The sequence below is a fragment of the Simochromis diagramma genome, unplaced genomic scaffold (genome assembly GCF_900408965.1).
Source record: "Simochromis diagramma unplaced genomic scaffold, fSimDia1.1 OVJJ01000299.1, whole genome shotgun sequence".
NCBI classification, from domain to species: domain Eukaryota; kingdom Metazoa; phylum Chordata; class Actinopteri; order Cichliformes; family Cichlidae; genus Simochromis; species Simochromis diagramma.
The window spans coordinates 101588-117215 of NW_024386795.1; the positions used below are offsets into that span (position 1 = coordinate 101588).

Genomic DNA, 15628 nt, shown 5'->3' on the forward strand with positions numbered 1-15628 from the left:
TGGTCATAATAATTTTGCTGTTTTTTAGGGTTTTTTTGTTTTTGTTTTTTTGGTGTCTTAAGACAAGCATAAAGAGATTTTTTTTTTTTTTTTTTTTTTTTTTTTTTTTTAAAATTAACAGGGAAGGCTCCTAACCACTTTGCTTTGAGCTCTGTTCTTTCCAGTGTAGCTGTTATTGCTGCTGTCATTTGAAGGGATGTAGTACAGAGCAACAAAGAGGGAAGTAAGAGTCACAATTTTTTATTTATTTTTAGCCATCCTTCCCCCTTTCTAATAATAACACTGGTGTAATGTCCATTTGGTAAGCTGAGACATCACTGGACTAGATAGTTGGGTATTCTACAAGTCTACATGTGTGTGCGGGCGTGTGTGTTTCTATAACATACATACATTTTACATCTGTATGTGGTGCTTTCCAAGCTCAGACTTCTGTGAGCCTGACATTTCCACGCGCTACTCTTCCCTTTATATCTGTGATGATAAAAGCGGTGTTTCCCAGGAGATGCCGTGCAGCTGAAACACCTCAATTCAGTCATGTGATGTAAGCCAGGAAAATGGGGAAACTCAAAATGGGAAAATTTGCCTAATACCAACTTATGTCTGTGGAAATGTTCGTGTTATTTTTGGCAAATGGAAAAGTTCAAACTTGACTTTTTACGCCTCTATCCCTCTTCTCTCACAGGGTGAAAGATTATTCATCAGACTGGTCAGATGATGAAAGTCCAAAGAAGGTGGCGGTAAATGGCGTCGGGGAGGAGGAAGAAGAGCAGGTAGAGGGAGTGCGAGTCAAAGCACTCTATGATTACACGGGCCAGGAAGCCGATGAGCTCAGCTTTAAAGCAGGTATTAACCCCTACTAATGCTTTTTAGTTGGAAGGCATCACAGAGAAGAGTGCTGGTATTTACATTTTTTATTTAATTAAAAGTTTAGTTTTTCTGCCTGTGATGCCTCATCTTAAGAACTACATACATACTCGTGTCAAACATGTTGTTCCAGACAAGGTGTTTGACACTGATCCTCAAATGCAGTAAGAGTGTAATACAGAGTGGTGCATAAACACACACACATTACATCTTACTTTTTTTGAACTGATAAAACTAATGCATGAACGACTCCATCTAAGTTTCCACAGAAAGAAGTATACATGCATAGGAAAGTTTACTTCTCTGAGCATAAGAGGGTAGATTTGTGCTACTCTCTTCCATGTTTCTGTGGCTTCAGTTGGATCGTCATTACAAAAGTTGTATGTACAAAGCTTGCTGAAAGCACTCACATATCTCTGGATACGGGAAATGAAAACATTCAGGCTTTTGTTTGTTTGGTTTGGTTTTTTTTAAATTAGACTTAATGAACCCCACAGGAATGCTTTTATTTTGTAGAACAATTAACTTTTCCAGCTTTCACATGAAAATAAAACGCTCAGCTTTTTGCCTACATGCATCTAAATATTAACAGTGCATTACTGTAGCTTTTCAGTGACTAATCTGATTGTAATTGTAAGGTCTGGTAAGCTGAGTAAAGCCAAATGCCCAAAAAAGAAACAACTAATGTAAATGAAGAGGAAATAAAATAATGAATATCAAAATATTGAGTTGATAGTTAATGGATGTGTGCTTCTGTTTGTTTGATTTGTTTTAAGTTAATTGATTTGAAAGGAATACTTCAGGGTCAGTCACGCAGTGACGCAGGAAGTGGTCAAAAAATATCACCAGACCAGTTGGCAAGTAAAAGGTGCTTGTTGTTGCTAGATGAAACTAGCTGTAAAAAGGCATACAGTACTACAGCAAAAATCTCCTTGTCATTTCTTTGGCCGGTAGCAGGTTGCTGCTGTCATTAGTCATTTGTATGGGAGACGCCAACCACTCTTCCCAGCAGCTATGAAACTGAAGAGTGTGCTGCTAACTGGGAATGGAGAACATTCACCTTCAAAGTAAAAGTTCTGCCTTTTCAAACATGTAGTTTCAGCAGTAAAGCCCAACCTTTACTTTGAAGGGAAATGTTTTCTGCCAACCTGCCTACTCGTTGGCAAATACATTTTTCCTTAGTGACCAGAAGTTGTCGGAGGGGTTGCAACTGCTCTCTAGGTCAATTTGCCTGAGACTACCTGTGTGTACCGTGTATCCTCAGGGGTTGAACATGAATTATTTTTATATTTAAAGCAACTCCACAGAAAATGTTTGGGAGAAAGCCTCACAGCGGGGGTGTAACAAATCTTGCTGCGTCCCTCCTCCTCTTTACACTCCTCGCAGTCAAGAGGAAAGAAGCTGCTGTATACCAGACAAATGGTACTCCGTTTAGTATAGAGGATAAATAATGGACATAATCAAAAGAAAGAAGGGGACGGACAAAAAGACCCCCAAAATTAATATGTAGGTATATAATATATCTCCAAAATCTGAACATGAATTCACTGGAAAATTCCTAAACTTAAAAGAAAATCGTGTACTGCAAGTTGACATTGAATAAGAAACATAAGAAATTTACAAATCTGTAAAGCACACCTGCAAATATTTGGAGGACAAACAAAAAAAAGTTTCTTTTCTTTCTTTTTTTTCTTCTTCTTCTTTTTTTTTATTTTGGTCTTTTCCAGTGGCAAAAAAAACCCCACATTCTGCTGCAGGTGCAGAAATGAGAAAAATTGAGATGAAGCTTAACGTGTTGTTAAACATAACAGAGGTTTAAAGCTGCTGTGGTGTATAGTAACTCTCACCAAGCTAATGGGACTTGATGGGACCACTGAGCTTAACCCAGCTCAGCTCAGCTGTGTAGGGAGGTTTTTATTTCCATGAAAGATTCGTCCCCGACTTTTGGGGGAGTCAGAGCCAGCCTGTTTGTATCGCACAAGCAAACTTCCAAGAGCTTTTTACTGAACACATTACAACATAAAGTGAAAAAATACACAAAACCTTTAAATTCCATTAGAAGGCACAATTACAGAAAATTGATGTGCTGGGGAAAGATCCTGCGTTACTGCACTTCTGTAAGTCCTGTACTGTAGAGCAGAATCACAGCTGTGGAGAGCCATAAGGGTCTTCATAGCTGTGGAAACGGGAGATTTTACCTTCCTGTTTTTAACTTGTTTTAAACAGGAGGCCAAAGTCCTGCGTTTTGCTTGTATTTTGCAGGCGTATCCAGTCAGTATCCAATTATTCATTTAAATGAACGTGACTAAAGCCAAACTGACTCTCATCCTTCCAGGGGAGGAGCTACTGAAGCTGGGAGAAGAGGACGAGCAGGGTTGGTGTAAAGGACAGCTGAGCAATGGCCAGATTGGCCTCTACCCCGCCAACTACGTGCACGTCATTGAGTCCTGATGGCCCCCCCTCTATGGCCACCCAATAGCAACGCTGCAATCAAGATACCAGGACTAACTAAAAGGTGTTAGTGCTGAACAGTAGACCCACCTTTTTTGAAAACAGCCTGGGTTGTTTTGTTTTTTTTTTTGTTGCTGACTGTGGGGGAAAAAAAAAAAAAAAATGTAAGCATGTTTTTGTAAATTCAACCAGTGCAAAAGTTTCCTTATTCGTGATGGATTGTTCAATCAACAAGACGTCAGCGGCACAGTCGATTGGTAGAAGCTTTAGCTTCAGGCAGAGAAGCATCCGGAGGCTTGCCAAACAAACTGTAAACATGCATGTTTGTTCTGTCATATCTTTGTTTTCTAAAGGGATGTTTTATTGGACAACACACGTTTAGTCCAAAAAGAATAAGACTGGGTGGAGATGAGGTGAGCAGCAGCCATTACAGCTGGCTCACTCACAAGATTTCAGTGTAGGTTTTGAGTTTTCTTGGATCCAGCATCCAGGGGCCATCACCAGGAACTCCACAGCTTTCTCTGCTCAGCTGTGGTGACTGCTGCTGTTTCAAATGATAAAACCCAGTTAAACACTGACTGTGCCTTAGTCGATAAGGTCTGAAATATACAGCGCCACCCTACTGTCTGACTGAATTGCACCCTGGATATGTGCAGCACTGCGCTACTCTCTGATCGAGGAATTACAGCCTGCAAATGCACGACGCTGCCCGGCTTTCTGAGTGAGAGATTACAGCTGTCTGCTGTATAATGGGCTCATGGCCTCCTAAACACGGAAAAAACCTTTAAAACTTCGGGTACATTACAGTAAATTTAATTATGCAGGCAGCACTTGATTGGCTTTCATTTAGCTTGATATTTGTGGGCTTTGGTTACTTTTTAGACACTTTTTTTATGTGACAGCTGTTTTTTTTGTTTGTTTTTTTGTTTTGTTTTTTTCATATTAAGTCACGCGAGTTTGCAGATAAACAGTTGCTCCCCCCCCCCCCATTAATCGTTAAGCATATCAAAGCAGTAACGTCGACTGTTACCTCTGGGTCTTTTTAATCTATACATGTTTTTTTTGTTGCTAGTCTGATTTGCTATGCTGGGATCACAATGCAAAATCATCTCAGACACATAAAAACAAAAAAAGTAATAAGTTAATTTTTTTTTTTATTATGTCAGGTTTGGGGTTTTTTCATGTTTAAATTTGTGTCTTACATACAAGGAAGTCTCTTCTTTCCCTGTTAATCTTATCCCTGCTACAGCTAACCCACATAGATGCTAAAATAGAAGATATTAGATCTACTACATTGGTCTGTGGATTCTTTCTTTTTCTTTCCATAATTGTAACATATACATATACAGTACTTACAGGGAGAAGCAACAATAAAAAGCTTTCTACAGCTGAATGTTTCACAGAACATCTTTTGTGCTCATCAAAAGGGTAAATGCTCATATTATAGCTTAAAGCTCCCAAATATCAGAACTCCAGTATCTCAGAGTATTGCATTTCCATTTTGAGTATCTTATCACCGGCACAAGGAGGGTAGGCCACAGAAGGTCATTGCTGAGAAGGCTGGCTGTTTGGAGTGCTGTGTCAAATCATGTTAATGGGAAACTGAGTGGAAGGGAACAATGTAGGAAAAGAAAACTGGGATGAAACGCCAGTTTTGGGGAGATTTCCCATTTTCACAAGTTGGTTCTTCAGCAGCACATACTGCTGAACCTCTTGTTGCTTTGGCTGGAAACATGCAAATACAATTCAGCACAGGGAAGCATCAGCTTGTGTCTTCATACATCTTATACAATGAAACTAGAACACAAACTGCTGTCCCTGTTGTCATGACAACACTAAGCTTTGCATGTAAAATCCTGCAAACCGGTCTGCGTGTATGACTTTAAAAAAAATACTCTTTTGATCTGAAACTTCTGCTTTACCCTTTACGGCCACTGGAGCATTATGTGGTTCCCTCCATGGATGATGTTTTCATTGTTTAATGCGGTCACCTGGAGCCCCAGACAAACCTTCCAGAGCAGAGTTATCAGGAATAATCACCAGTAATTAGGTAAAAAAAAAAATCTAATTCTACGCTTTATGAAATACACTTTATTCACCAGTCTCTAAACATCAAAGCAACCTTAAAATTACAGGCATTCAAAATCTGCAGGAAAAAAAATTCCACAAAGGCACAGACAGTAGTCAGCAACAGCCTTGTTAAAGGTTATATTAATAAAGGCTAAAGCTAATCTTTGCTACAATATAATCTTCCAGAAACAAATGCATGAGCAGAAACAGTCCTTGCCACACAAGCTGGAGTGTCGCCCTTACGACAGGCCTCGCTTCTTGGCAGTCAGACTGCGATGCCCTCCTCTCATTCAGTGAAGCTGCAGCAGGACAGTGCCAGATAAGTGCACATAAACACATCAAAGATCCAAAACCTGGACATAAATGTGGAAAATTTAAAAAATAAAAATAAAAAAATCCTGTGTAACCCATTTTCATTTCTAACCTGTCAAAAATGCCACGATAAAAGAAGTGTTCAAATTAAATTCAAAGTATATTTAGGAGTACTGTAATGATGTCTTTTTTCTGTGGCTCACTTGAAGATGAAACATAAGTAGGATGCTGTAGAGTAGGGGTGGGGGAACTCCAGCTTCAAGGCCCGGTGTCCTGCAGGTTTTAGATGTGTCCTTGATCCAACACAGCTAATTTAAATGGCTAAATTATCTCTTCAACATGTCTTGCAGTTCTCCAGAGACCTGGTAATGAACTAATCATTTGATTCAGGTGTGTTGACCCACAGTGATATCTAAAACCCGTAGGACACCGGCCCTCGAGGCCTGGAGTTCCTAACCCCTGCTGTACAGCATCCTGCAATGACTCATGACTGTTGTTGAGCTGGCTGTCAAATACACTCGGTGCTCACTTACTTAGCTACACCTGTTCAGCTGTTTAACACAAATATGTAATCAGTCAACCACATGTGACATGGCTGTGGGAGTGGGTTAACGCTGAGGTGGGGTGGTTAGTGCCATCGCTTTACGGCAAATAGGTCCTGGGCTCCCTTTAAGTACTACACTTATGTGTAGGTTAGTGATTTTACTTTGGTTGTCTGTGCGAATGATTGACTTCCTTCCTGAAACAGATTGGCAAACTTGACAGGCTGTATCCCCATTACAGTTGGGATAGGTTTTTAGCCGAGCTGGAAGCAGAAGAGAGTGGGCACTTGGACCAACATCTCTAAAGATGTTTCCAGAGCCTTGTTCAATCAATGCCACAATTAAGGCTGAAGGCAAAAGGGATTCCAACTTGGTACTCAAATGTACTATCCTCACGAATACAGCAGGGACCTATTTTTATTTGCTTTTAACAAAGTTTTGCACTTTGTTGGCAGGTTTCACTTCTTGCCAGTCGGACTGCAAAGCACTTGATGCAGTGCTAGTGAAGTGGCTTGTGAGTGGTAAACTGGCACATCTTCAAAGGTCTCTGTGAAATGGCTTGTTGCCCTCTCCCTCTCCCTCTCTCCTCTTTAGAAGCAGAAGGATCAGCTCCAACAGTTGACACTGGATGTCAACTGTTGGAGGATGAGCAAGGATGAGCCTCTCTCTGCTGCGTCACAGCAGTCAGCTTCTGCAGAGGCACGAGGACACTTCTGTGTCAGTAAACATTCGTCTGAGTAATGCCTAGTACTGAAAAGTTACAAATAAACAGATTTTTACTTTAAACTACATGTAATAAATTTTTATTCTTGGGCAGCAGTGACCGACATTTCATGTACGGCTCTTGCTGTAGGCAAAATGAGTGATAAACCAGTGGGTTAGGCCACAGAGGACATGTTTATCTTTGGTCTTCATTCAAATCTATTTATACACCACCAAATCACAACAGTCACTTCAAGGTGCTTTATATTGTAAGGTTAACAACCCTACAATAAAAAAACAAACAACCCAACAATCATACCACCCATTATGAGAAAGCACTTTGGCGAAAGTGGGAAGGAAAAACTCCCTTTTATCAGGAAGAAACCTCCGACATAACCAGGTTCAAGGAGGGGCAGTCATCTGTCACAAACAACTGAGGGTAGGGGAAGAGAGACAGGACAAAAGACCCACTGTGGAAATGCAGTGTGGTGTAGATAAAGACATAAAGCATGTTTCTGAGCCTTTTGGAACGTGCAGGCTTCTTCAGCTGTGACTGTGTGTTGAACATAAAACATATAAGAGCTGTAACTTATTTGGTCTTAAAAAGGGACTCTGTCTGAGGCAAGGATATGAAAATCTGCACACATTTTTATTAAATCAACAAATTTTATCTGTACAGCAAAATCAAATCTCACAATGATAGATGTTACATTTTCATAATACATGGCATATTCCAAGAAGAACAAAACTGCACAGCGATGAAATTTGTCCACGTGGAGACTTCCGTACAAAACTGGTTTTGATAGCGGTTTTTAGTTTTCTGTCAAATCTCTTATTCAACATCTGACTTCAGACAGACACAGAAACAAAAAGGTTGTTGAGAAACGCTCAAAGCAGCGATCTCCTGCCAAAAGATATTTTTCCCATTTCTCAGAGTGTGTTCACTTTTTGTTAATGAGCAGAAATCAGAAATATTCATCTTTGTGACTGCTTTTATATCACTCATGGGAAATAATTCACCACAAAAAGCTGCAAAGGATTTGTTTAAAAACAAATTTGGTTAATGTCGAAAAATATTTTCAGAAATTAATAAATGAGGCTATGTAGATGTGACTTACATCAGATAAAGTGAAAAAGTTAACATTTGTTACTGTTTTTAAGAAGAAAAAGGCTAAATGTTTGGATCTTTTCATGTTATTTAACTGCAAAGCAATGATTTGCATGGCTCAAATAAAAAAAAAAGACTCAATGATTCATAGTCACGGGATTTTGATGTAATGTCAACATTATTTAGCTTTGATTGAGCTCTTTAATGCAAAATCGACATTAGGAGAACTACATAAAACTCTCACACTGCTCATCAGTTGTCGTTTGGGTGGAAAAGTTACTGGACGTCTCCTTTACCTGGTAGGAATGACCCAGTTCTGAGGTTCTATGATGCAAAGGACACACCCACTGCAGCCATGACCAATACACTTTTAAATCACTACTACTTTTAAATGTATCAGTTTTAGACAGTGCTGGTTCATGTTTTAAGTTTAAGACATGACCCAGCACCGGAAACCACTGTGGTTTTGATAGACTGTAGATAAAAGATGGTCTCAAAGGGAAGCCCATGTGGAAACATTCTTTGTAGATATAGTTGTTGTTGTTGTTTTTTTTTAGACCAATACCAATTCTGATATTGTCCATTTAAAAGTCTGATATTCCGATATACCTGCTGATATTTTTCTTTCTGATAAACAAAGCATAAACAAATTTCCCTAACATTTGCTGCATGTAGTTTATTTATATACTTGTTTACACTCCCAACTCTTCTCAGGCCAGCAGGTTGTTGTGTTTGTGGCGCTCCAAACACATGCTGTCAACACCAAAGTTGCAGAGTGCCCTCTGGTGGACAAACTACAGAATATCAACACTCAAAAGACTCACTAGTTAAATGGTTGAAGGGTTTCTCTCCTGTTGGTACTTTACATTTAATTTATCGAGCATTATAAGTGCCAATACCAATACATCGGTAAATAGTTAATATTGACTGATATTATTAGTTAATATTAGCTCTAATACTTCACTTCGCTAATAGTCCACAGGGGATGACGTCTCATGATGTCTGGTTTCAAATTGCCAAGACGATGAGGATGTTTAAAATACTCCAGTCAAAACAGGATTTTACAAAACGAAGGGCAACATCCATCTTTAGTGGTTTTAATGGAAGTGAGTAACTAATGGTGTTCTCTTGTACATCACCAATGCCATTCAACCGCATCACAAATTTTTGAAAAAGATTTCTTTGACCACAACAGGGCAGTGCTTTACCAGCAGGTCTGCTGAAATGTGGATGGACGTGTTCTGCTGTTGAAGTTTAGATTTTAGTGGGGGAATTGTTCCTGTATGTTGCTGTCACTAGATGAAATTGGTTGTAAAGAGGCATACAGTGCTGTACAGTTTGTACAAAAGTCTGCAAACACTCCCCAACTAGTCGCAAATTTTTTTTAAAGATTAAATTTTATTTATATAGTGCCAAATCACAAAAACGGTCACCTCAAGGATCTTTATATTATTGTAGGGTCTTTACCTTACAATATAGAGTAAAACCCCAACAATCAGGCAACTCCTTATGAGCAAGCACTTGGCGACAGTGGGAAGGAAAAACTCCCTAAACTAAGTGGCTGTAAAATGTAAAAGAGTGTCACGCAGACCACAGACAGAAATCAATCACCTTCAAGACGTAAATGTTGCGTCTTGAAAAGTGTTGGTTTCAATGGTTACGTACAACTTTTACTTTAAAGATAAATGGGTTCAGTTTCCTGTTTGTGTTACACTTTTCCAAGTTTCACTACCACTTTGTGGTTAGCTATCAAGAGTTTGCAGACATGTTGGCAAACACTCTGGGCAATCGCAGCATTCTGCTAGTGACCGCAACACAAAGTAAGCTTTTGGGCCAGGACCTCATTGTGACTGCCAGTAACCTATAGAAACCATTCACCAGAAAGTCTTTGACTGGTGTTGAAGCCTATGACAAAGGCCTTAGTTACCCGCTCATTTCCTCAAGAGGTTTTGCTTTTTGCCTCGCTACTATGGTTTAACAGAAGTACCATCTTATGGTGCAAATGAGTATTGCATGAAAGGTACAGTCCAGTCCTAGTTCAGCTCTAGTTGACATCTCTAAGTCATAGCAGTTCTTTCTTCACATTCTTCTCGACATTTTAGTTAACTTTGGAAGGTTTTAAACCTTTTACAATTAGTACTTTTAAAGCTCCATCATACACAGCTGTACGTCTCTGCATGTCTCACTGTAGACTACAAAATCTGTATTTAGTTGGATTTCCAGGAAAAAAACATAAAAGATCAAACTCAAAAGAAACTAAAACATCATCAGACAATAAATAAGGCATAATGTTAAAAAACAAACAAACAAAAGTGCAATGAAGTTAGCATTTAAATTAAGTTTTAAAACCATGTGCGCAGGACAATCCAGTCAATGACAATATTGAGAGCAGCTGGACCTTCATTTCCAGTCAGTAACAAGCGAGATGGATCTGAACTGGTCCAGATGAAGGAAGAGAGGATGGGACTTTGTCACTGATGAGAAAATGTTTCAAAGCAACAGGAACTTGTCAGAATTCAACCACAAAGTTGAACGACTCAGGCTGCTGCAGTCACTTCCAAAGAAACGGTTTCCTGTTGCGCTGCATGCTCCAGTCGCCATTAAATATCACAAAAATAAAAGCGTCAGGACTGAACCGGGGGGTGGGGGGGGGGAGAGCAATTCTAGCCCCAGAAGCAACAGCCCTCAGTCACATCAAGAACAGCGCTTAGTTAGAACCTCAAACAAGATCCTCAGCAAAAGCAGATTTGTTTAAAAAAAAAAAAAAAAAAAAAAAACATGATTGAGGAAAAACACTTGAATCAGACAACCGGTGCTATCGCAGAGTTTGGAGATGTCCAAAGGGAGATTTTAGGATTCATTGAGGGGGTAACGGGGTCCAGAGCTGGGCACTGGTGTTGGCACTGTGCAGGCTGGCTGGTTACAGATCGGGCATCTGAGAGAGGAGGGGGAGGAAGAGGAGGAGGAAGGTAGGGAAAGGTTTAAGGACTCAGTTCTTTCGGAAGCATCGGGGCGCTCTGTCTTCTATCGGTCCTTCAGTTCTCTCGTCACTCGCTTGGTGATTCGACCGCACAGCAGCCCCACCAGGAACAGGACGCACACACTCAGTGCGATCATGAACAGGATGTAGTTCTTGGAGGGTGATGTCATCACCTGCACGGCCAGGTCTGAGAAGCCTTCTGCTGGTGCCACCTATAGCACAGAGGGACGGGGCTAGCGTCAGTGTTTGCCTGGATAGAGTGAAGTATCTTTACACTAATAGAATGATTAGTGCACAAATGTTTTGAGGTACTCACAGCAACTACATTACGCAACCTAACAACTCTTCCTCTGATGCTACCTGTGTGTTGGCATCAGTGTGGAATCTCTAGTCCCAATTGTCACTGTAATCCAACTCTTGATGTTTACCTTTGCAGCATAGCTCCACATGTCGATGCGGTCTTGAAGCCTCTTCTTACACTCAGGCTGAAGGCGAACTCTCTTGTCCTGTAACGCCTCCATCAGACACGACATCTCTGCATGGAGAGGGACAGAAAAATCTAGTTTTGGTGACCAAACACAGTAAAAAGAATCTCAGTGAAAGACATTCAAGCCCCTCAGCCTCCTAGTAGAAGCACCTATGGTACCAATTTGAAAATCCTAGGTGACCTCTGTCTTAAGTTAACGCATTCACAAGATTTTCAAAAAACCTTGACCTCTGAGGCCAATCTTAAAGGTGAGCTTACTGAGATATAAACTTGTTCCCTTAAGGCATAGGTGTCAAACTCTGGCCCGCGGGCCAAATTTGGCCCGCAGCCTAATTACATTTGGCCCGCAAAGCCATACCAAATTAGTATTAGAGCTTGCCTACTGGTATTATACAGCTAATATATATATTGTTTAGTATTAAGCTTTGCTGCTTCCATATTCAGTTTTCCAGCAAAACTTCTTTGAGTCCATAAGAAAAGATTCATTTTTATATCTGGAGGAAGATTTTTTTTTTTCAATAAATGTTAATGTTAGCCCGCGACTTTGTTCCAGTTTTGAATTTTGGCCCACTGTGTATTTGAGTTTGACACCCCTGCCTTAAGGTATCAATTTGAAAAACCTATGTTGCCTGATTCTTGAGTTTTTGTTGGCATGGCAACAATAATACCCCATGAGCCTTTCAGGCTGAGGTAAAGATGGACAAGCAAACTTTATTAGTAAACAGTCATTGATTGGGAAGCGGACTCTGATTAGAATACTTTCTTGGCTCCATCTAACCAGCCTGACAGTTTTGCACAAGAAGAAAGATTGTGTGAAAGCACCCACGTCGTCCTCTGCCCGGCGTGATGGCGGCACAGTGGTGTTTCAGGTCCAGAGCACAGGCTGTGTGGAGGACCGGGTCCACAAAGATGTCTGCCTTACTCTCCTTTAGCATGTTCAGGACTTCCTGCAAACACAAACAAATAAGGGATATGTGAGTTTTTACATTAAGATTCAGTGAGCATTTTTTTTGTTGCTGTGAAACCTAAACAAACACACCTAAAAACAAAAACAAAAACATACAAGGTTACCTGAAAGTGTAACCAGTAGCTTTTGGTGGCTAATGTTAGACTTTTTTGCTAAGTGTGCCAAATTAGCTAATGAGAGTTTTCAGCCATTTTCCCTCCTTCTTCTATGATACTATGAATGAAAATAATGAGATCATCTAGAAGCAACAGTCACAGCGACGCTAAAGTTTTCATTGTGTTCAGACTTTGGCTCCTTTCATATTTTGAAGCCTTCTGAAACATACTGTACTAGTACAGTATTCTACACACTGTAAAATGTCCATGATATTTTAAAACCAACAGAATTATGCTAATAATCAAGTTCATCTTATGTTGTACTGTGGACACGTACCTTTTTACAGGCTTCCTGTCTGATTTTAAGCAGGTTGACTTTTAGACACTCTTCCACCTGACCAGTCTGCTCCTGGGCAGCCGCCTCCTCTGCGCACAATCTGGAGATCTGCAGAGGGAGAAAAAAAAGGAGGAGAGAATTGTTCATTTGTTTGTCTTTGTGTGTGTGTGTGTGTGTGTGTGTGTGTGTGTGTGTGTGTGTGTGTGTGTGTGTGTGTGTGTGTGTGTGTGTGTGTGTGTGTGTGTGTGTGTGTGTGTGTAAGCACGTACTTCTTCTGAGCAGTGCATCTGCAGCTGTCGGTCCAGTCTGTAGTCGAGCGCAGACTCCTGGAGAATCACTCTGATCTGGTCTTCGCAGTCTGAAGACAATCTCTAAAACAAACCCCGGTCAGAAAACACACAATTTAACAACAATCAATCACCATGTTATAGATTTTCGTCTTTCACAACACTGTTGAAAGGCATACACTACAACTTACAGCAAAAACAATGTCTGCCTGTATCTTTGAAACAAACACGACCTTAGTAGAGTTGTGCTCTAACCTGGTCAGCGTATTTGAGTTTGAGGCAGGCGATGACCTGACCCTCCAGTTCACCGTCCTCGCTCGCTTTGTTCAGGATGGACTGGCAGAACTTTGGGATGTCGGCTCGACATGCCTTCCTCAGCACTGGGTTCAGACGGTAGTCTGAAGGGGGAGGAAGAGAAGGATGAGGACAGAGGACGCTACGGTCTTTTTTACAGGACTCTGTGTGGTTCTGTGTGAATACCTGTGTTCTGTGTGATCTGCCTCTTGGTGATCATCTGTTTACACTTGGGATCCATCAGCTCACTGTTCTTATTCTGCTTTAGACACTGGAGCACATTCCTGGCATCTGCTTCTGTACAGAAGCGCTGCAGGAGAGAGTAATGGTGTTTGTACAGATAATGAGATCTAGGAACACGCTGACAATTACTCCAAAAAGACCATAAAGCCATAGTTTAGTCACACTGTGTTAAACAGTTAATGTGAGGCTGTAAAACTGTACATATAAAAGTAAATATGCAGAAAAAGTAACTGAAAGGTAAATGTGTGCAAAATCACAGGAAGTCCAGAACGTGGGTCATCTGTGAAGAGGAATTAAGTCCATTTACTCATTTCAGGTTGTAAAACACTCACGTTTTTACTCCTTTAAATCTTTCTTAAACATATAGCTACTTTTTGGTTTACAATTTATATAAAGAATATGTGCTAAGATTATAAAATGTAAACCACTGCTAAAATTAAATCAGTAGAAGTTTCCTATCAAACTATTTCAGCAGGTTTTGCAGCACAAAGGTATAGATGAGAAAAAACTTTAATAAAAGAGTGAGGTTTCACAACTCTCAGTCAAAAACACAGCACCACAATGACAGAATTCAGTCCCAGTGCTTTTCCCCACGATCTCCTCTCCCTTTTTCCTGCCTCCATCACCTTGATCATCTGTTTGCAGACTCTCATGAGCTGGTAGTCGAGCTCGGGGTCGCTCATCTCCACCTCCTGCAGTCTGAAGATCCGCTGGTGGCAGCGCTGGCTGAGCTGCTTCTTCTGCTCCTTCAGACACTCAATCATCTGAGTAGGAGCAGAGGGCCAGGACGAGTGAAGACGAGAACGATAAAGAGTGGAGGCAAACAGCAGAAAAGAACAATACAATGCTTCTATTCTTACACAACACTCTGCATTCCCTACCTGAGCGTTACCAAATGCTACGTTGGGACACAGACGACTGATGTCTGACTTGCAGGGCTCGTACAACTCTGGTTCCAACCGAATATCTTCGGACTGAATGAGAGGGAAAAAAAGGAAACTTTAGTGTTTTTCTTAGAAAAATTTTTACAAAACTGATTTTTGACAAAAGTAAAAGTAGAACCAAAGTAGAACCTGGTTTTACAGATTAAATGTCCCGTGGTGCTTTTCTGTATCACAGTTCACACAGTAGTGTGTTATTGTCTAGTTTTATAAATCCTAAAAAAGCTTATGCTTAAGGAAACACTAACTTTAATGCTTGTCTATAAACTGTAGGACTTAAACATTACTTGGTGGTTCTATAGTGTCGTAGTTTACACATTTCCTTAATGAGGAAAAGATCCCTAGTCCGATTCAAGATGGAGACACATGTCCCTTTTGGGTTGTGTCATAAAGGACATCTAGTGTTTAAACCACTGAACAGCCGGAAGTAGCTGTTTCTTATCGTGAGATACTGATAAGAAAAGTTCTTTCTTATAGTGACATTCCCGATCAGTGTTGACCAGGAAAGATCAAATTTGCAAGATTTCTTTCATATTACAGTAAAACTCCAGTCACCAGTGCTGCACTATGAACATAGTAAAAAGATGGATTTATCCTCCTTGTGAAAAGTGAAGTTAATGTAGATGGGCCTCGGGTAACTCCCATGGCTACAAAAAGACTTCCAGTTGTATAGAAGGATTTCTCTATGACCTCAGTAAACACTTCCCAGCTTATAGGTTTATAAGCTCAGCTCCTGGTTTCTAGCCATATTGAATAAAACATTAAGTTAGTGAATTGTGGAGGCTGTAAAACTGCAAAAAGAGTCCGATACAAGTCAGTGAAGTTCACATCTATTTATCTGGAAGGTTGCATGTCTAACCTGTTGCTAATAAGTAACTGCAGCAATCCCGGCAATAAATGTGCACGTTTATTCATGTTTTTGTATGTTAGAGCCCTGAGTTCAGGTCA

General features: G+C 40.4%; 2 protein-coding genes across 4 annotated transcripts in view; one reads left to right on the plus strand and one right to left on the minus strand.

The window, feature by feature from the left end:
* pacsin3 (protein kinase C and casein kinase substrate in neurons 3) overlaps positions 1–4705 on the plus strand; it is a 36608-nt gene extending 31903 nt beyond the window's left edge. For all 3 annotated transcript variants that reach the window (XM_040024800.1, XM_040024799.1, XM_040024801.1), the window contains 2 exons: positions 683–843; positions 3200–4705. In XM_040024800.1, coding sequence (XP_039880734.1) covers positions 683–843; positions 3200–3315 — 277 coding nt within the window. In that variant the 3' untranslated portion in view covers positions 3316–4705. The remainder of the gene's footprint in view (positions 1–682; positions 844–3199) is intronic.
* A 6104-nt stretch (positions 4706–10809) lies between these two features.
* Positions 10810–15628, minus strand: part of LOC120729275 (Golgi apparatus protein 1-like) — a 34898-nt gene continuing 30079 nt past the window's right edge. Inside the window, exons 18-26 of the mRNA XM_040024803.1 lie at positions 14621–14713; positions 14366–14503; positions 13683–13806; positions 13458–13600; positions 13185–13286; positions 12916–13023; positions 12343–12463; positions 11458–11564; positions 10810–11241 (exon numbers count right to left, since the gene is read on the minus strand). Coding sequence (XP_039880737.1) covers positions 11074–11241; positions 11458–11564; positions 12343–12463; positions 12916–13023; positions 13185–13286; positions 13458–13600; positions 13683–13806; positions 14366–14503; positions 14621–14713 — 1104 coding nt within the window. The 3' untranslated portion in view covers positions 10810–11073. The remainder of the gene's footprint in view (positions 11242–11457; positions 11565–12342; positions 12464–12915; positions 13024–13184; positions 13287–13457; positions 13601–13682; positions 13807–14365; positions 14504–14620; positions 14714–15628) is intronic.